This window comes from Pestalotiopsis fici (assembly GCF_000516985.1).
Source record: "Pestalotiopsis fici W106-1 unplaced genomic scaffold PFICI_Scf_3, whole genome shotgun sequence".
In the NCBI taxonomy this organism is placed as follows: domain Eukaryota; kingdom Fungi; phylum Ascomycota; class Sordariomycetes; order Amphisphaeriales; family Sporocadaceae; genus Pestalotiopsis; species Pestalotiopsis fici.
Genome location: NW_006917093.1, coordinates 6,011,684 through 6,032,290, shown reverse-complemented (window position 1 = coordinate 6,032,290; position 20,607 = coordinate 6,011,684). Strand labels below are relative to the sequence as shown.

At 50.1% G+C, this 20,607-nt stretch overlaps 6 protein-coding genes across 6 annotated transcripts; 3 read left to right on the top strand and 3 right to left on the bottom strand.

The window, feature by feature from the left end:
* Positions 1 to 207: 207 nt before the first annotated feature.
* PFICI_05932 (uncharacterized protein) lies at positions 208 to 687 on the top strand (the record flags this gene model as incomplete). The annotated part of the gene is made up of 1 exon (XM_007834513.1): positions 208 to 687. One exon carries the CDS (start codon positions 208 to 210, stop codon positions 685 to 687), a length of 480 nt encoding a protein of 159 aa, XP_007832704.1.
* A 1,232-nt stretch (positions 688 to 1,919) lies between these two features.
* Positions 1,920 to 2,600, bottom strand: PFICI_05931 (uncharacterized protein; the record flags this gene model as incomplete). Its single annotated transcript, XM_007834512.1, has 1 exon — positions 1,920 to 2,600. One exon carries the CDS (start codon positions 2,598 to 2,600, stop codon positions 1,920 to 1,922), a length of 681 nt encoding a protein of 226 aa, XP_007832703.1.
* Positions 2,601 to 3,949: 1,349 nt separating this feature from the next.
* PFICI_05930 (uncharacterized protein) lies at positions 3,950 to 6,251 on the bottom strand (the record flags this gene model as incomplete). Its single annotated transcript, XM_007834511.1, has 3 exons — positions 3,950 to 5,743; positions 5,789 to 5,996; positions 6,046 to 6,251. 3 exons carry the CDS (start codon positions 6,249 to 6,251, stop codon positions 3,950 to 3,952), a joined length of 2,208 nt encoding a protein of 735 aa, XP_007832702.1.
* Positions 6,252 to 7,988: 1,737 nt separating this feature from the next.
* Positions 7,989 to 9,661, bottom strand: PFICI_05929 (uncharacterized protein; the record flags this gene model as incomplete). Its single annotated transcript, XM_007834510.1, has 4 exons — positions 7,989 to 8,221; positions 8,303 to 8,568; positions 8,624 to 8,877; positions 9,020 to 9,661. The coding sequence occupies 4 exons, from the start codon at positions 9,659 to 9,661 to the stop codon at positions 7,989 to 7,991; spliced, it is 1,395 nt and encodes a 464-aa protein (XP_007832701.1).
* A 2,175-nt stretch (positions 9,662 to 11,836) lies between these two features.
* PFICI_05928 (uncharacterized protein) lies at positions 11,837 to 15,604 on the top strand (the record flags this gene model as incomplete). The annotated part of the gene is made up of 6 exons (XM_007834509.1): positions 11,837 to 12,019; positions 12,135 to 12,354; positions 12,440 to 12,615; positions 12,701 to 13,132; positions 13,226 to 15,297; positions 15,394 to 15,604. 6 exons carry the CDS (start codon positions 11,837 to 11,839, stop codon positions 15,602 to 15,604), a joined length of 3,294 nt encoding a protein of 1,097 aa, XP_007832700.1.
* A 1,351-nt stretch (positions 15,605 to 16,955) lies between these two features.
* On the top strand, positions 16,956 to 20,149 carry PFICI_05927 (uncharacterized protein; the record flags this gene model as incomplete). The annotated part of the gene is made up of 2 exons (XM_007834508.1): positions 16,956 to 19,754; positions 19,829 to 20,149. 2 exons carry the CDS (start codon positions 16,956 to 16,958, stop codon positions 20,147 to 20,149), a joined length of 3,120 nt encoding a protein of 1,039 aa, XP_007832699.1.
* Between the last annotated feature and the right edge of the window lie 458 nt (positions 20,150 to 20,607).

Here is a 20,607-nt window from a genome sequence, read left to right as displayed (position 1 = left end):
GCTTCGCCGCAGGGTTTGTGATTGCGGATATGCAGATGATCGTTCCAGAAGAGGTACCAGCTTTGTGATTGATGATAACACGATACCAAATCCAAGATCCTGCTTTTCGTTCTCGCGCCTTATAGTAGTGACTCTGAACATAAATACACGCGTGTGTCGTCGTGTCTTGTCCCATGCCTCCCGGTATAGGCGTTGACTTGGTACACCATGGCTTCCTCAACAGCGCCCCAGCGTCAAATCGAAGATCATGTGAAGGAAACCGAAAAAGAGCTCATGGATGACATATCTGAGACACTCAGGGACAAGACACCTGATCGATGCTTTCAGGCAATAGCCGCATTTGCGAAAGAACGTGCCAAGCATGTGAAAAAGTACAAATCACCCTCGCTGGGAGATCCGAGCGCGAAGGAAGTCGCAGATATCTGCAGATTCATCATCGAACCGAAGAAAGTGCAGTTGAAAGAGATTCAGGAGACCATAGACGCGATTCCCTTACATGAGGCATTGCAGACCACCTACGATCTCGCAACCGCCCTGCTCTCCATGATCAGCTTTATTAGTAATCGCTATGGGGAAGATCTAGGCGAAAATTATTTTGTCTTCTCGAAAGTCATATATCCTCAACTGCGAGCCGGCGTTGAATCTTTCCATAAGTACCAACAGTCCGACCACAGGATCGAGAAATAAAGGCATCGGGCGATGGCAGCCCCTCAAGCGCAGAGGCACAGTGGGATCCAAGCAAGTTGCAGACAAACAGAGAGCTACTAGTCGCAACTGAATAAAATTTAGCTATCAAAGCCCCGCTGCCTAGCAACTAGGGAATTAATGAAGACACTGTGAAAAATCCCCCTTCAAACAAGTATTAAGACCCCGAAGGTCGAAAGCGGGCGTACCATCATCTTTTTCAAATGGGAGATCGAGTTCGAGCCACCGAGTGTATCTAGTCCACACAAGTGCCGGGCTTCTGCTTTTCTTGATCTGACGTACTGTAGGATATGCGGGCAGGGCAGGATCGAGTAAGAGTCTGAAGCCATTATTATGGAACCGAGTCCACCTACGGCCAAAAACATGAACATTCCACTTGCACGTGGGACAAGCCGATATTTTGTGATAAGGATTTTCGTTACAGTGATGCAAGGGGCACTGGGGGCGGAGCTCTGCGACTGGGATAGGGCGAAATGGCTTCGTATCATCGTCCAGCTTTATCCGTAGCTCCTGCCAGTCTGGCGACATTCGGAAAGCCTTGAATAATGCGTCTATTCGTCTTCGGGACTTCATATCAAAGGCATTCGGACCAAGAATAACTCTGCGTAGTGACTGTTGTCGGCACTGCCATTCCTTGCCAAGACGGAAGTCCTGGAAATGGTAATGGTTAAAGTCGCTGAAGTAGAAGGCATCACGATTGAAGTTAACAAGCATGAACCCGGCGGAGCCAACGAGTGGGATGGTGTGTTGGTAGTGTTGTCGGTAGATTGTGCGACTCAGGTGAGTGGTGCGGTCCAGGCTCTGCTCTGGGCGCCGCCGAACAGCTTGCAATTGACCGTTGGTGATAGTAACGTGAATAATGTTACCGCCGACCTCTGCTGCCAAATGCCAAATTTCATGGCGAATTTCGGGAGGCAGGCGAGAAAACAGCGGGAACGCGTCTGGAGTGGTTGGATCTGCCATGGTGAGGGACAGAAAGAATAAAGGGGGGGATAAACTGGCCCTTTGGGCAGTCTAGGCAGCAGCTCATATATGTACACTGGTGTTCTGGACAAGCCGGCCATGAAGCATGAACTCAGAAGTACCAAACATTCAGTGGAGTGTGACAATATATTGCATGGGTATAGCATTAATTCCAACAAAACAACAAAGTTCTTGCATCACCCTAGAGAGCGCATGTACCAGCACGCACACCGTCTGGGTCACACGCACACCTAAAAGTCACATCCGTCTTGCAGATCCTCCGACTCTTTCTTCATGGTGTGCATAGGAACAATTTTTCTTGGCCTCCCCCTCTTCCTTTTTGGGGCATCTGGATCCGCCACCTTCACAGGATGCTTTCGTGGCCTACCCCTTTTCCTTCGAGGCTGGGCCTCGATAATGCTTGGGTCGATAGATAATTCCTGTTCAGCAAAGGGGGGAAACAACGATCCTGGACTGGGCAGACCCTGCGGGGGGTCGGCAACGATGAGTTGGTCTAGCAACTCGTCTGACTCCGGCGCCGGACTGAACTGTATTGCATGTGCTGCAACCTCAACGGCGTAGCCAGCAGCAGCGTAGAGAAGGGTAACAGAGTGCTGATGATCTGCCTTCAGAGCCACGTCGACATAGACAGAGGGCCATGCACCCCCGTCTTCACCGAGGAAGTCGGCCGTGGCAAAGGAAACACGACAAGTGGAAAGACCATGAGAAGTGACAGCAACGGGGATAAGGGGGTTCAGTTCCAGTTCTGTGACTGGATACCATGTGTCGATAGAACCATCGAAAGAAGTGTATGCCTCGTAGATGGAGAAATTCTCGCCAAAGCATTCCAACATCACACGCAGTCCGGCCAAAGGCTTGCGCTCTTTGTCCAGAGCATGACAAGCGATTGGTGTCCTTCCAGCTGTGTCCATAGTGGAAATGCCCGGTGGAGGCGGCAGAAGCAAGAGTGGGGAGCGCCTTCGAGCATGTCGCAAAGGCAGGGGAGCGACTGTACTTACACAGGTATAGGGAGGGCACCTGCTTGCCTCTTTGAGTATACAGTTATCCAAAAACCGTAATAGTCTTCCAGGTACTGGGTATCAGTAGCGCAAGGATCTAGCCGCCCATTACCACATGGGGTAAAAGGACGGCGCCTAGCTTTGTACCTATGTGCTTTACGGTGTCTGGACCGAGCCTGCCCATTGACGCAGCGTCAGAGGTACCCGATGTACAGTTATGTGAACATTGAAGGGAAAGCCTGTATGGCCAACAATGAGCTTTAGTATAGCAAGTCCAAACATTGTGGGATTCTCCTTACCTCGAACCACGTATACAAATGAGGTGTACCGTGCTCGGGCTGTTGCTGTCGCCTTGCTGTCGCCGTATGCTGAAATCGAAGATCCCGGGCATACCTGCGACGTCTTCCTGTCATGGTCTATCGAATTCATATGGGTCGCATTCTGTAGAGAGTCTCGGCTGCCAGTCCAACAGACGTGGGCACAAGATACCCTTGGAGTGTCCATCCGCGGGTGAACTACTGGCTCTTCTCGCCATGCAGTATCGTCCGGTTCGGCTTGTCTCGCAGGAAACCATGACAGTCATTTCGGTAGTTGATTGCCTCAATCAGCTCGGTCGAGCTTGTCTTATACCCAACTCGTCGCTCTGGGCCTGGCGTGCGGTGGGATTTCGCAGGTCATATCGTGGGTATGCGGTAACTCGTGGTCGTCGCCGTGGTGGTATCGTCAGTGCGGAGAATGCTGGCCAGGGCCAGCTAGCGGTCGTCATGCCTTTTCTCGATAGTATCCGGCGAGGTCTGTTGTGGTCGGGCGTTGTGATTGATGAGCAGCACGGGCTGGTAACGATTGATACATCAAAAAAGTTCAACTCTTTCGTAGTTATAGCGTGTAGCAGTGAAGCGTGGCCTCTAGGCAACTGCGGATATGCTGTACAGCAGTCTACCCCGCTACGCCGCGCGATCAATATCCACTAATCCAAGCGCTATATTCCACGGAGTTTGTTTGCTAGTTCACATTCTAGTTATGTCCTGTTCGCCCTGTTTGTGCTTTGGCATTTATGTCAAAAGCACCTTGGACCACCATTGATTTACACAGCTCAGAACCTGCCTATTCGTCCTAGACCTAATGCAAAATATCGATAAGGCAGAGGCTATTTGATTCAATTTTATATTTGCACAAAGCATGTAGTTTCATTCTGCAAGATTGCCTAGTCCAGCTGGCACCATATTCAACGCAAAAAATGGACGCAGAAACAATCTGCCCGTTCAAGCTGTATACAAATGAAAATCCTGATTCAGCGCTTGGATCACAGAGCCAGCTGTAGCAGCCTGGGGCAGCGTTGATTTCTGGAATGAGGCCAGACCGTGCACCACATGCGCATGCCCGGCAAAGTCTGCGGCCCCAAGAAGAAGTTCCATACAATCTGAATAGGGGCAACAGAACTCGGGGCCTCCACCGCCTTCACTGCCTCTATATAGGCCTGCCTCGTTGAAATGCTGCTTGAAGATGTGTGTGCCTAGACTATCAATCCGTGCATATTGGTGGTTCTTCCTCACGGGGCCAAGAGAAGGGTCGAGTTGGCAGAATGGGCAGGAGAGGTTGACCGGCTTGGCCTTCACGCGGAAGACACTCTGTAGGCTGCTCGATGCCCCAGATGAGACCTTGCGCCTTTTCACATCCTGCTCCGAATCCGAGTCCGACTCTGGACAATGGACGGCTCGCTTGGTGCCACGATGACGTGTGCTTGTCTCTCTCATGTGACAAAGGTTTGCCATGTTTTCCACGAGTCGGATCCGAATCCGATCAAGCTCTCGACCCTCGTACTGTTGCATGGAGTCTCGGAGAGCCTCGGCGATCCCAGCTCGCTCCTGCAGCTCATATTGAGGTTGTGAGGATGAGGCCTCCTGCTGGGTGCTTTGTGCCGAGCCAGTGACGAGATCGATGTCTGCCAACGTGTGGAAGTCCCTCATCGACTGGCGCAGAGTTTGGCCCTTCAGGCTGGTACGAAGGTTCAAGGCCTTCTTGGCTGCGGACTCGTACTTTTGAAGCAGCAGCCTCAAGTCGTCATCGAGCTCGCCCTGCCTCTGCCTAGCGCTTGCCACGGTGCCGCAGCGCAGCTTCACGAGACGCTTGGCCTCGTCACGAGATGCATATGCTTCGTTGAGCTTGGCATCTCGCTTCACCTCGTCCTGCTGGTCCTGCGTCAGTCGCGTTGGAGCGAGAGCATTTCGGCGGATTCTTCCAATCGCACGAATCACGTTATCCCGTGGCGTCACGCCGAAGTAGACGGATTGGACATCCTTGTCGACGAACTCTGGCATGTAGTAGTTTCTGTAGACAGCAGAAGTGCCGCCGGTGTGACCCATGATCTGGTTTCGTTCCTCGGGCGTGTATGCTTCATTGAGCATCTTGCCAGAAGCACGGCGTAGGTCATAAAACATGAGTTTGTCTAGGTACCCACAGGAGTTGCCCAGCCGCTGTAGGGCGTACCGAGCCTGGCTGTACTCGAGAGGCCCCTCCACTCCATCCATGCGCTGAAAGACATATCTGTCTGCAATCTCCGGCTTGAAGTAGAGCGTGACGCGATCTTGATGGTCAGGGACTTGAAGAGAATATATTTTCTCCAGTCTGGTGGGGGTGTGGAATGCACCGTCCGCCAGGGCCAGGGCCAGGAATCCCAAGACGGGGCAATGGATAAGGTTCTCCTGTTCGTGGAAACCAAACTTGACCGCGTGCTGCTTATACCCTCGTCTTTTAGTGTTGGTGAGACGTACGGTGAGAGTCAGCTGCGACCGGCCAAGGCCTTTCGTCGGTGGAAAGACAGCGAACTCAAGATCACGGTACCGCAAACTCAAGAGTGCCGTTGGTCGCGAAGAAGTGGCTCCCGCAATTGTGAGGAGGATGGCTAGCTGGAGGCGCAGGCGTTCGTGTGGGAATACTTCCGTATCAGAGAGCCAGTGATGGCTCAACAGGATATCTAGATCCTCGACGTAAAGACCAGCCTTCGCCTTCTGCTCTTCACTTAGATTGTACCTTGGCTTCAGCACCTCATGGATGAACTACTATGTTAGCGAAGAGCGAGAGTGCTGGAATAGACTACTTACACCGCCTACGTCCGCCAGAATAGACTCCCCGAGCCAGTTTTGTGTTGTCGCGGCATAAATAGAACTGAGTGCCTTCCAGTAGTTTTGGATTGCAGAGACTTTCAAAATCCGTCCTTTCTCAACTCTCCATTCAAGGAAGGCTTTGAAAACAGATGCATCCGCCTTGTGGAGCTGCTGATGCGGGTCAACTTTGAGTGCAAGGCAGAACCTAGTACTATTAGTTGCTATATCTACGCAAGGTATTTATAGAGACTTACTCTTGCCACTTCCCTTTTTGACGCTCCAACAAAGCCTCTGTTTTACGGCTATACGACCTTCTGATTATGCCGGCCTTTCGATGGTTTTCAACGTTGTCCCACAGTGTTTTGAATAGGCTATCGACAGCTTCCACTTCTGTGTCTTTTGGACTTGGTGGTTCGCATGTATCAGTGTCAGATGAATCATCTTCACTGCGGACCACCATCGCCAGCGGGGTGCTGCGGCTAAGGTGCCGTGGTTTACGACGATCAGCGCGCATTTGAAAAGTGGTAGCTTTGGGGGAATGCTGAGAGAACAAAGGTGAATCGAAACGACGGTAGGACGAGAGGGCCTTAAACGTAGGTACGGTTGGTTGACTACAGTAAAGTACCTATGTAAGGTTAGTTGGTAGGTAGGCTTAGCTGACCAGGTCGCTTGAGGGCCAACATACAGGGGAGCCTGCGAGGGAAGCGCTTGCTGAAACCATGCCCTGGTAGATTTAAAAGCAGCACGCATATTATCTGGGCGCGCGACACAAATATCATCCAAAGATTACGCATTCAAGGATCATTTTCGTGAAAATACGCATATTATAAGTTTTTTATTAATTTTTATAAATAACTTTTAATATTAATATTTTATAATAGGTTTAATTAATCGTATTCGATAAATTATTATTTTAATAAAATATAACTACGAAATATATAAGCTTTTATTAAAGGGATTTTTAAAAGCTAAAGCCGATAATTTATTAAATTCGATTTATAATAAAACGAAAATTCTAAATAATAAATTATTTTATGAAATAAATTCATTATTAACTTTTTAATTAATTGCTTATTAATAAAGTAAGTAAAATTAATTTAAGTTTTAAGTTTGAGTTTAATTAATTTAATTAAGTTGCGTTTTATTTAAGGTGTTAATTAAATTAATTAATTTTAATTATAAAATAAATGAATAAATTAAGCTTAAAGCGTTATTAATTTACATTAAAAAGCGGAATAATAATGCATTTATTACTTTTATTTTATAACTTTTACTTAACTTTAAAATAAATTTTAAAGTTTAATAAAATAATCAAATGAAAATTAATTTTTTAAAAATTAAAAAACCGGCAAAATAAAAAGAAAATTAATATTATATTTATTAATTTTTCTTATATGTAAATATGGGTTTATATTATTCTAATTATTAAATTATTAATTAAAATTCATAATTTTTAAGTTAATAAATTAATTGAGTTATTAACTTAATATAATTAATTTAAATTTAAATTTACTTATTAATTAAATAAATTAAATTTAAGTTAGCATTTTTAATTACTTAATTAATTTTAATTAATAATTTAATTTAATTCAATTTAATTTAATTAATAATTTAATTTAATTTAATTTGAGTTAATTTAATTAATAAATCAATTTGATTAAATTTGAGTTAATTTAATTAATTTAATGCTAACCCTGCTTATTAATTAAAGTTTTATATACGGTGGAATTCGATTTATCGAATAATAATAATTATTAAATTAAAAAAGCCGTTAAATTATATTTATCGATTAATAAAAATCTAAAAATTCGTCGATATCTTTTTTAACGATGCGTGTTAAGCGTAGCTTAATACGATAACTCAGCATATAATTAAGCCCCGCGACGCTAAGGCTTTGCTATAAAAGTATTAATTTACGGCTAATTTATAAATAATAATATATGCTTTTATTATACTTTTTTATAACTTATAAAATGCTTAATATAATATAACCCCTTCATTATAATGTGTTAAAAACTAATATTAATAATTTAAAATCATTATTATTTATTTTCAACTTAAGGTTTATCGTTTAAAATCTAAGCTTAACCGCGAGCTATCTAATGACGGTCGGAGAGAGCTGCTAGAACTTCGCCGCCTACGGGCTCGTTGCTCACTGGGGTCGGATGGGTGTAATCCTGAAGTTCTTGCAAACAAATTAAGAATATCCGTCAACGTTACAACGCCCGTTAAGCGGCCCGAAAGATGTGCTCCCGCCATATTCGATGCTGGCACTGTTGGAAAATGTGCACCTGTAGCCAATGGGGACTGGGAGCTTGACGTGGAGTTGGGAACTAATACTGTTGGCCCAAGCAACGGCGTTGCTGGCGCTGATGGTGAAGGTGAAGCAGACTCGACTACCCACATGCGATGGCTTCTTGTCGCCACCAACTTCGCAACTGAAAAATCACAATCGCTGTGTTATATCATCACATTCATGGTGTACCAGGGGACGGGAAGGGAACCACTTACCGGTATGGGCAAGGGAAGAGTGCGGGTTGACGTGAAATACAGGAAAGGAGTCCTTTCCCTTTTCCACGCCCCGTTCATTCAAGATGACTGATATAAAATGCATACACGTGTTCTGCAAGAGAGGCAGACTGGCAGCGTTGGTGAGAAGACGGACGTCGACGGTCGAAATGTTACCGACAACATTTCTGTTGCTATCAATAACTGCAAGGCTCGACAAGCCCTCCTCGCTCATGAGACTGAGCGCATCGGCCAAGGGACTCTCGGCACTGACAGGACACTTAGCAATGGCGACGATTCAGATTGACATAAAAAAACAATTACCTAACAGCGATAACTTGTTGGGATCCGATACCAAGATCTCGCATAAGTCGAGGGTAGAGGTCGTCTATGACCCTGAAGTTGACACCCTCGTTCCAGAAGAACTCCACGAGCCTAAGCTGGCTGAGGACGCCGACGACGTCGCCACCAGCGTTGGTCACTAGGACTCGATGAATACCGCTGCCGAACACCTCGATAGCCTTTGCGAGGTCTTCATTCGCTGGTAGGATGACCAATGCTTCTTTGCGACAGATGGGCTTTTTTTCCCTCCCCCGCCGAGGGATGGGGTTAGCAATGTTGCTCTCAACGGCCGCCTAGGTAAAGACTACCTTGCAGGGCGACGATCAAACGGGAGAGAGATCGAGCACCATGTCCGATCTCTATGTAAAAATTACATACCTGGATATCCCTTAGTGGGATACTCTCATTTGCCTGGGCCTTCTTGGCAATCGAATCATACAAAGCCACTAAGTCGTCAGTCGGATGGGCTAGCCCTACAACCACGAGTAGGTATGCATTCAGATCATTATGATCGAAGGTAGAGACAACAGTACCATCCGAGCCATGCTCCCGAATGAGAACTACGTTGTTGCTGGCGCTCTTGAGGAGGACCTGCAGTGTTGCAGTTAGTGAGTGCATCATGCCACCAAAGTCATTGCACCGCATGAGGGACATGAGACAAACCATGGAAGCGTCCTCGACACTCGTGTCCATATCCACCCACTTGACGTCGTCGCGGGAGATGAGCTCGCCGATGTGAACATGGCGCCAGTCTCTTCCGGCAAAGCGCGGATTCTGTGGCCTTGTGGTTGGTGGATGATTGAGCAGATCCTGAATCGCGGCCTGTGTAAAGGATGGATGGCGCTGGCTGCGCGGCGACGGTGGCATCCCTCGCAAGTTTTCGGCAAAACTCTGGCGGTGACTTGGAATCCTGTGTAGGCTCGACGACGAGTTGGACCTGGAAGGAGGGGCGGGCGACGGGACGGGAGCGTCCTTGGAGGTGTCGATTGCCGAGCCCGCTGAGCCCGTAGACTCGTCCATGACAGCAAATGCAGGTCTGCCCACGCCGTGTCGGGCAAAATATATGGATAGGTAGATGTATTGATAGCCAGACAGACGAATGCAGTTACAGACACAGGTTACTGGTAGCTGACGTAGGTCAGGCACTAAAGCACAAAGGGGCGTTGGATACAATGTGTCTGCTGTCGACTTGGAGATCTCACTAGGGTGTGCTGCGCTGGGGTGCCGTTTGCCAAAAGTGATAACGGAAGGGCACGCCGGTTTCACTGAATGGAGATACTCGAGGACTGACAGCGCGGCACTCGTACGCAACAAAGCCTGGGGCAAATGAGGATATTCGCAGTCCAGAGACCCAGAACGCCGGGAGCGAGCCAAAGACGGTCCGTGGTGGCTCTCAAGTCGGAGCTTGGATCAGTAAAAGCTTGGAGAAGGCAACAAGGATGGTGCAAGCGATGGACGTCACAGCTCAGAGTTGTTACTTAGGCGATCATTCAACTGGATGCGTATCAAATCAGATGTGTGCCGTAAATGCGTGCGGTTGTTTGTTTATGCAGTAGGACAAATTGAAAGAGGTCACAAGTGTCCAGCCTTCCCCAGGTGAGTTTACGATTTAGAGTTATCCCCCTCTCCTCCCATTGCGTTCCCAAGCTTCGGCGTCATAGCTCACACCCATCCACACCACTCTTTTCCCCCATGCTTTGCGGAATAAGTTCATTACGTAGATGCATATGGCGCTCGAGTGACTCCTCTTTTCTTTTTTATATTTAGTGCGTACCAGCAATGTAGGTACCAACGTTTCCCTCCCACAAGATATGCGCAGTACGTATGTACAGAGTAATGTACATTTTGTCGAAGTGACTCGGCCTGGAATGGATGTCTAACCTAGGTATTGTGTGGAGGGGCACAGCCACAAATTGATGGAGGGGCAGGTACAAAATACTTGTAGAGGGCGGCCCTTCGTGCGTAGATTTTTCCTCATGAGCAAACGTTTGTAGGATAAAAAGAGCGAGTTTCTGCTGTAAAGCATCGGGATAGAAGATGGTCCCAACCAAGGTTGATCTGAACCTAGTACATTTGTGTGTGATTCAAGTATCAAATTCTATAATAATAATAGTAATTTTCGTGTCTCAATAAGAGGCGAAGAGCGCAGTCTCCTGGGATTCAGTACGAATGGTTATCTGGGCAAAGCAGACGATTATTCTAAATTATGATGTCTCGCTTTTGTCAATCATGATTACAGTAAAAGGAAGGTGAGGTCTAGTTTTGAATATTATAAATTTTATGCTATTTTATTTTGAATAGAAGAAGGATTTACACGTCATTTAGTCTCAATACCAGTCGCGCAAAGAAGGGAGAAAGAACCGACAAAAAAAATGGGCAGGTCAGTTGAAGGCATCAAGTACATCAAATTGTTTATCATGATCAAGAACTCTCTGCCCCACCTGGAGATCTCAATTGGCAACAGACAGCAGCAATCGCTTCATACTTCAATGTTGCGAGGTAGTATGCGTGTCGTTGCTACGTACTTGGGGAATATAACAAACCAAACAAGACTGAACATACATGATGCAGTGTCCAGCCAGATTACCACTCTACGTGCCTAAGAGTTGGCTGGGCAGGCAGTATGTATGTACATTGATACCTGTAGAGACGCGCTGCCACGCGAGATAAACATCCCCCTCCATCAGCCTTTTATTCTTTTCACTCTTGTACGTTCCTCTCTTCGTCTCTCTGCCCGCGAATTTCCTCCAGCACAGGCCCGCTCTCTGATTTTTTTTTTCTCCTCTCACGTACCGCGGACGCCTTTTTTATTTTCAGCGTCTGGTTAGACTGACTGACTTCCTTTCGTCCTCTCTTGTTGACGCGACGCAAAAACTTTCATCCCCTCATTTAATCACCTACGCCAGAAGCTCACGAACTCCCCGTTTGAACTGGGTGATTTTTTTTTTCCCAGGGCCCCCACCCCTCACCACCTGTCGACCACTCACGCAGCATCCACCCCACTGCCTCTCTCTACCTGACCTTGGCTCTGAGTGCCGCCAGAATAAGGTACAGCGGTGCCCTACATCACAATCCTCAATAGACGAACAACCCAAACCGACCCCCCTCTCAACGAAACAAAACCCTTCTTCGGCCGACCAGAGGCTTAGGCTTGGCACGACATCGATCGCGACTGTGCATTTCGTCGCCGCCAACATGTCGCTGCTGCCGCCCGCCGTTCATGCCGAGCTGAACCAGCTCCTGCAGGCATTGCAGTCGCCCGATAACAATATCCGCTCCCAGGCGGAAGATCACCTTGCCAACAACTGGACTGCCACTCGCCCTGAGCAGTTGTTGATGGGCCTGGCTGAGCAGCTCGCCGCTTCGCCAGATGCTTCGGTGTGTATACTTTGCTCCCCCCCTCATTCTCCGTTCAGAGCCTGCCAAATGTGCTAGCGAGCAACCTTTGCCTCGTGCTGCCCTGCTTATTACACCTTGACTAACGAACACATAGCTACGCTCCTTCGCTGCTGTCATCTTTCGCCGGATATCCTCCAAGAGCCGCAAGAACGATAAGGGCGACACGGTTGAGATCTTCATCTCCTTAAACCCCGATCAGGCCAGCGCTGTGCGCCAGAAACTTCTCGAGTCCTTGGCCAATGAGACAGACCGTACCGTGCGCAACAAGATCAGTGACGCCGTTGCCGACATTGCTAGGCAATACTCAGAGAACAGTCAGTCGTCTCTGCCCTCTTAGTTTCACACACCCTCTCTTGCCCCTGGAGTCACCTGACACTGACCTTTTCCTCCTCCACTCAGACGATACATGGCCTGAGATCCTCGGTGTGCTCTTCAACCTCAGCGTTGCCCCCGACGCTGGCAAGCGCGAGACAGCCTACCGTGTCTTTACCACCACCCCGGGCATCATAGAAAAGCAGCACGAGGGTGCTGTCTTAGAGGCATTCAGTAGAGGCTTCAAGGATGAGGCTGTCGGTGTAAGTGGCTTCGACTTGCTCCCCTCGGTAAAGATTGCTACCCGCGAAGTGCCTCAACTTACACTTGTTTGTTTCCCCCCTCTAGGTGCGGCTCGCTGCCATGGAGGCCTTCGCTTCCTTCTTTCGCAACCTCACCAAGAAGGCCCAGCCAAAATACTTCGGTCTGCTGCCAGACGTACTCAACATTCTTCCGCCTATCAAGGACACACATGATTCGGATGACCTCAGCAAGGCACTAATTGCATTGATTGACTTGGCCGAAACCTGCCCAAAGATGTTCAAGCCACTTTTCCACAATCTTGTTATGTTTAGCGTCGGTGTGATACAAGACAAGGACTTGTCGGACATCTGTCGCCAGAATGCTCTCGAACTCATGGCAACTTTTGCCGACTATGCGCCCTCCATGTGCCGTAAAGACCCATCTTATACCAACGACATGATTACACAATGCTTGAGCCTCATGACGGACCTCGGCGAGGATGATGATGACGCTGCCGAATGGCTAGCATCGGAAGACGTAAGAGACACTACCCTCACGGCCCCCCCCCTTAACCCATATCGGTCTGGTTTACCCTGGGTTAGCCCAGAGATTGTGCTAACAGCATGACAGCCCGACTCGGAAGAGAGCGACTTCAACCATGTTGCTGGAGAGCAGTGCATGGATCGATTGGCAAACAAACTAGGTGGCGAGACCATTCTGGCACCCACATTCAACTGGCTCCCCAGGATGATGACCTCGATGGCTTGGAAGGACCGACACGCTGCCCTCATGGCCATCTCTGCCATCTCCGAGGGCTGCCGCGATCTGATGGTGAACGAGCTCAGCCAGGTCCTCAACCTTGTAGTCCCAGCCCTCAAGGACGCACACCCTCGGGTACGATGGGCAGGCTGCCAGGCACTCGGTCAAATGAGTACCGACTTTGCCCCAACCATGCAAAAGGAGCACTATGATACTGTCCTCAAGGCCATTATTCCTGTCCTCACGTCGCCAGAGCCTCGCGTCAAGGCTCATGCTGCCGCCGCATTGGTCAATTTCTGCGAGGAGGCTGAAAAAAATATCCTTGTGCCTTACTTGGACGAGTTGCTTTCCTACCTCTTCCAACTCCTCCAGAATGATAAACTCTTTGTGCAGGAGCAGGCTTTATCCACTATTGCTACAATCGCAGATGCTGCCGAAGCTGCCTTTTCAAAGTACTATGACACTTTGATGCCTCTGTTAATGGGCGTCTTGCAGAGGGAAAACGACAAGGAGTTTCGCCTGCTCCGCGCCAAGGCCATGGAGTGCGCCACTCTAATTGCCCTGGCCGTTGGCAAAGAGAGGCTTGGCAACGATGCTATGAATCTTGTGCAGCTGCTGGCTTCGATTCAGGCCAGCATCACTGATCCCGATGACCCGCAAAGTCAGTACCTCATGCACTGCTGGGGTCGCATGTGCCGAGTCATGGGCTCCGACTTTCTGCCGTTCTTGCCCAATGTCATGCCACCTCTGGTCGAGCTCGCCAGTGCCAAGGCCGACATCCAACTGCTCGACGATGACGAACAAGTGGAGCAGATCCAGCAAGAAGACGGCTGGGAGCTTGTGCCTCTCAAGGGCAAGATGATTGGCATTAAAACGAGCACCATGGACGACAAACATATGGCTATTGAGCTGCTCGTTGTCTATGCCCAGACACTCGAGCAAGCATTTGCTCCCTACGTCAAGGACACCATGGAGAGGATCGCCCTGCCCGGTCTGGCCTTCTTCTTCCACGATCCGGTTCGGTTCATCTCAGCAAAATTGGTACCCCAGTTGCTTAGCTCCTACAAGAAGGCTTTTGGCCCAACATCCAATGAGCTGCGTGAGCTCTGGCTAGGCACTGTTGACAAGCTTCTGGAGGTGCTGACGGCAGAGCCGGCCATTGACGCACTCGCGGAGATGTATCAGTGCTTTTACGAGTCTGTAGAGGTTGTCGGCAAGGATTGCATGTCTCAGCAGCACATGGAAAAGTTCATTGACGGTGTGCTGTCTGCTATCGAGGATTACAAGGATCGTGTAGCTCAGCGCGAGCAAGATAGGGAAGGTACCACGGCAGAAGATGCCGAAGACGAAGCCGAGGAACTGCTACTGGCCATTGAGGACGATCAGACCCTGCTCTCGGATATGAACAAGGCGTTCCACGCCATCTTCAAGAACCACGGAGCCGCATTCCTTCGATCCTGGGAGAGGCTCGTAGGCACATATGAGAGTTTCTTGAACTCGTCAGATCCAACGCAGCGCCAATGGGGCCTGTGCATCATGGATGACGTTCTCGAGTATTGCGGACCCGAGAGCATCCATTATGTCAACTACATTCAAAAGCCTCTTATCGACGGCTGCAAGGACCAGTCAGCAGCTATCCGCCAGGCTGCAGCATATGGCATTGGTGTCGCCGCTCACCGCGGTGGTGCTCCATGGTCTCAATTCCTCAACGGCTCCATTCCCTACCTGTTCCAGGTTACCCAAGTCCCCGATGCACGGGGCGATGACGCCGTGTATGCCACCGAGAATGCCTGCGCGGCTATTGCGAAGATTCTCCACTTCAACAACGCAAGCGTACAAGACCCGCAAAATGTTATTGCTCAATGGGTCAACACACTGCCCGTCACCAACGATGAAGAGGCGGCCCCCTTTGCATACGGATACCTTGCAACCTTGATTGATCAGTAAGTAGCCGTCCCCCCCCCCCCCCCCCCCCAACCCAACAACAACAACAACAACATCATGCTTCATTATCAATTTTCTAACACGTCTGTTTGCAGGCAACATCCGGCTGTGGTCAGCCAAGCAGACAAGGTTTTTGTCTACGTTGCTCAAGCTCTCGAGGCTGACATGCTGGGCACGGGCGAAGTCGCACAAAAAGTGGTCCAAGGCACCAAGGCTTTGATGCAATCGTCGGGTGTCAATGCCCAATCTCTACTGCAGCAGTTCTCGCCCGAGGCGCAGCAGACGATTCTTCGATATTTCTCATAAGTGACGGGCATTTTTCGGCGCGCTCTTTCAAGAAACAATAGATGCTGGGTTTGTAGGTGGACGGGATAATGCCGCTGCTTGAAGAGATGTGAGGGGAGCCAAAACCTCTGCATTGTCTGGTGCAAAATGGACCAATCTTGTTGACAGAACCTTGGATTGACTGAAGGAAGAGGCGAGAAATAAAAGCGATTACACCTGTGGCCATAGGCGGTTACAGCAGCCATAGATCAAGAGTTCAATGACAGGGACGAGGGATGGATATGTGATACCAGAGAATATATTTCACCAATTAAGAGCCAATTAAAAAACTCTTGCGCAATAAAAAAACAAAATTCTAATTATAACTAATGCAAATTGCAAAATAAAGCGGGTAATAAAAAAAGAAATAATAATATTTAAGATAAAAAAAAGAATTAATAAACTGCTATTTTTGCTTATTATTATTATATATATTACTTTGCTTGCTATATTGCTTGCATATTCGTAGGTACCTAACCCACCTATTTACATATATTAGGTACGAACGCCTCCAGCAATATTCCCGATGGGTACAACGATCGATACGCCACAACCGCCCCGCCGCCCGCCGTTTCGTTTGATTCTCGACATTCGCCGAGCCACGAGGTAGGTAAAGTTCCTCTCTCCTTCTACCTGCTTTCTATCTTCTGCCATTTGACACACTTCCACGACGCCCCGATCGCGCCAGGAATATACTGAAACCATCGAGAAAGTACCGACGTTCCTCTGTTTCCTCCTGCCGCTGCTCAACGCCCCGCGCCTCACATCAGGCATCTCGTTGGCACGACTTTTTTTTTTCCCACACTTCCCATACGGTAGACGTTTAACGCATGACCCGGCACAACTTGGAACTTGTGCTAAGTTTAGTTTCGAGCTCTTGTCGTCCAACTGGGAATAATCTTTTTTCTCCCTTCCTCTTCATCACTCATTTCTCCTCCCGTATACGAGAGAACAGACTGCTTGGTCGCCGAACTCTTCCCGGCTGGGGTGCGCGCGCGGTATATTCATGATCCGCTCGTCCCAACGACCACACAGTTGATCTTCTTTTTTTTCTTCTGCGTCACCATTTCTTTTCTTCTTCTTTTTGCTGGCCTGCCAAACTGCAATTCCACCCTGATCTGAGCCGAGCGACGGAAACTCACGCCCAATCCCGATCTTGCAGCCCTATCATCAACCCAGCGAGTAACCCGAGTCGGCGGAAGTGCCAACATCGCGGCATCTGAACCCTCCGAAGTCGTCATCCGTGTCCGAGTCAGCCAGCGCATGGTTCCCATGACAGCTCCTCCCAGCTTAAGCCTTTTGTATAGACACGACCCAGACAGATGTAGTCGCAATGGATAACTTTCCTGGTTTCCAGCTCTCCCGGGACGAGTTGCAGCGTCGCCACGTTCAGCAGCGCAATCAGAGACGCGCCACCAACTCCGGGATGAACCAGCCGCCTCAGCTTGCTCATTCCATCTCCGTCGACCAGGACGGTCCCATCGTCGGCGCCGACAGCCTAGACGACATCATTCGAAACAACCATCACGAACTGCACAGGCGTCGCAGCCTCCCACAGCAGCCGTACCCGGGTGCCATCTCCCCCTCTGATGCCGACCGTCGCCTGTCCATGATGGAGTTCAACAACGGCCCTGTGCCTGAGTACCAGTTTGGCGTCATGGGCTCTCCCATGGTCTCCATGCCTGGTACCTTCCCCAACATGAACCACAACATGACCATGCCTGGCACATCTGGCAATTTCTCTCCTCAGGGCATGCTGGCCCCCGACTTCTCTGGCGCCACTTCTGACATGTTAGGCAATATGATCGCCCTTCAAAATATGAACATGGGCCAGCTTGTCGACCCCACCACCATGAACATGTTCTCAACTGGCATACCTTCTGCTTACTCGCAGTCCTCCATCGACCCAATGTCATCCGGTCTGTCCATGGACATGGGCGGCGGCAGCAGCAACGAGACCGGGCAGTCCGGTCCCGTCGCCAAACGGGCCAATACTGGCGGCATGTCTGTCGATGGCTCCGACGCACTGCTGCTGAACACCACTCAATCCTACATGCTCACTCCACAGCAGGACCAATCCCAGCCTGTATCCAGTCTCGATAGTCCGTCGGGCAATTTTCCAACCAACATATCTCCACATTCACAAGCCCGGCTGTCCTCCTTGCCCAGCACGGCAGCGGCCACGCCGAGTTATTCCAACTACCAATCACCCTTGCCGGCAATGTCCGGGGCCGCCGGGACAGTCGACATCCCCCAAAGCCAGTTTCAGCCGGCACCGGATGCAGTGGGCAGCCCGCCGCCCCAACCCCTCGAGCAGAAGACAATCTATTCCAAGAGCGGCTTCGATATGCTCAAGGCACTGTGGCTCGTGGCCACTCGGAAAACCCCCCAGGTGAATCTGGGCGCCGTGGACATGTCGTGCGCATTCGTTGTGTGCGACGTAACCATGAACGACTGCCCCATCATCTATGTCTCGGACAACTTTCAGAACTTGACTGGTTACAGCCGCCACGAGATCATCGGCCAGAACTGCCGCTTTCTCCAGGCCCCGGATTCAAAGGTCGAAGCCGGGACCAAACGCGAGTTCGTTGACAATGGCGCAGTATATAACTTAAAGCGAAAAATTGCCGAGGGCAAGGAGGTCCAGCAAAGCCTGATTAACTATAGAAAGGGCGGCAAACCGTTCCTCAACCTCCTGACCATGATCCCGATTCCTTGGGACACGTCTGAAATACGCTACATTGTGGGATTTCAGATTGATCTGGTGGAATGCCCAGATGCCATATCGTCGGCTCAGGAAGCTGGCTCCATGCAGGTAAGCTACAAGCACAGCGACATTGGTCAGTACATATGGACGCCGCCTGCATCTTCGCAGTGGGAGCCAGAGACGGGGCAAACACTTGGCGTCGACGACGTCTCGACTCTCCTACAACAGTTCAATCCCAAGGGTGCCGCATCGGACTGGCATCGGCAATCTTGGGACAAGATGTTGCTGGAGAATGCCGACGACGTTGTCCACGTCTTGTCTCTGAAGGGGCTGTTCCTATACCTCTCGCCCTCGTGCAAGCGGTTACTTGAATATGACTCGACCGAACTCGTCGGCAGCTCCATTTCGACCATTTGCCACCCGTCTGATATTGTACCTGTTACGCGCGAGCTCAAAGACACCACGACGGGCAACACTGTCAACATTGTCTTTCGAATTAGGCGGAAGCAGAGCGGATATACTTGGTTCGAGAGCCATGGCTCGCTCTTTGTCGAGGCCGGCAAGGGGCGCAAATGCATTATTCTGATAGGACGAAAGCGCCCCGTCTTTGCACTGCAACGCCGCGACCTCGAGGCGCATGGCGGCATTGGGGATAGCGAGCTGTGGACCAAGCTTTCCACGTCGGGCATGTTCCTATTTGTGTCATCCAATGTTCGGTCACTACTTGACTTGCAGCCGGATCATCTAGTGGGCACCAGCATACAAGAACTGATGCGCCGAGAGTCGCGCCCCGAGTTTGGCCGTACAATAGAAAAGGCTAGACGCGGAAGAACCGTCACGTGTAAACATGAAGTTCAAAACCGGCGAGGTCAGGTGCTCCAGGCGCATACAACGCTCTATCCCGGCGATGCCTCCGAGGGCCAGAAGCCAACCTTTCTGCTGGCTCAGACCAAATTGCTCAAGGCTTCGTCGCGCTCGAGCGGCCAAAACACTGGGCCGCTGAGCAAACCTGGCTCTGGCTCTGCCTTGAACGATCCTAATTCGTCGATCAATCAGCCCACCGCGGCAATCACGAGCCCCCAACCAGGCGGCGGCCTCGTGTCGGCGGCTGGAGGGGGCGACGTGCCTCCGGGAACGCAAGATGTCGCCCTCGCCTCTGACGACAATATTTTCGACGAACTCAAGACCACACGGTGTACGAGTTGGCAGTACGAGTTGCGACAGATGGAAAAGGTCAACCGTGTCCTAGCAGAGGAGCTTCACGGTCTGCTCTCAAATAAGAAGAAGCGTAAGCGCAGGAAAGGAGTCGGCAATGTTGTACGCGACTGCGCCAACTGTCATACTCGCAACACGCCGGAATGGCGACGAGGACCTAGTGGTCAAAGGGACTTGTGCAACAGCTGCGGTCTTAGGTGGGCTAAGCAGGTAAGTAGGCAGACCGGATTCGTTGGCTGGGGTTGTGGCAAGATTATGGTGCTGACGAGACATCGTGTATACAGACAGGCAGGGTCTCTCCGCGGAATTCATCGCGTGGTGGCAACGATGCGGCGAGCAAGAAGTCTGCTTCGCCGGTGCATGCGTCTCCCCTCACGAGGGAAGTTTCGGCGGGCGAGATGAGCGAGCAGCCGTCCGAGACGGACTCGGCAGGCACCGCCAACCGGTCACTGAGCTCGGGCGCCGGGCCTACCACCAGCGCGGGCACTACGCCGACAGCAGCAAAGGGGCCCTCCAAGCCGCCTTTGAGCCAGCCACTTCTGGAGGGTGGTGCCGACGGAGGTCAAATGGCATCAATCCGGGAGGAACGCGAGGCCAGTGCTTGAAAGGAGGTGCGATACATCCTACGCAAAGCGCCTCCGTGTTAGTCTTGCGTCATACGCACGTCAGTTGCGACGCTCTGCGTGCCTTCTGATGCTGTTGGGAGTTTGTGGGATTGGAGTTGGGTCTTCATTCTTCTTTGATTGGGATGAGCGTAAATTTTTTGGTTTTTTTTCCCTCCCGATTCTCCTTTACCTGGATTTTGAGATACCACAGCGTTTGCTATTTCTCCATTGGGCTATCCGGTTCATCCCATAGGCCTAACGACATCTACATCTACACTGTCTGTTGTCTGTCGACATTGGGGATGGGTTTGATCCAGACGCCCGTGACAGGTATAGAACTGCCCGTGTTGGGCCGCCGACAACAGGGCAAGGGGGAAGGCTAATGCATACAAGCGGCGTCAAGAATTTTTTTTTTTTTTTTCAAATACATACGGCTGCTTTTCAAGGGAGGGGGCGAA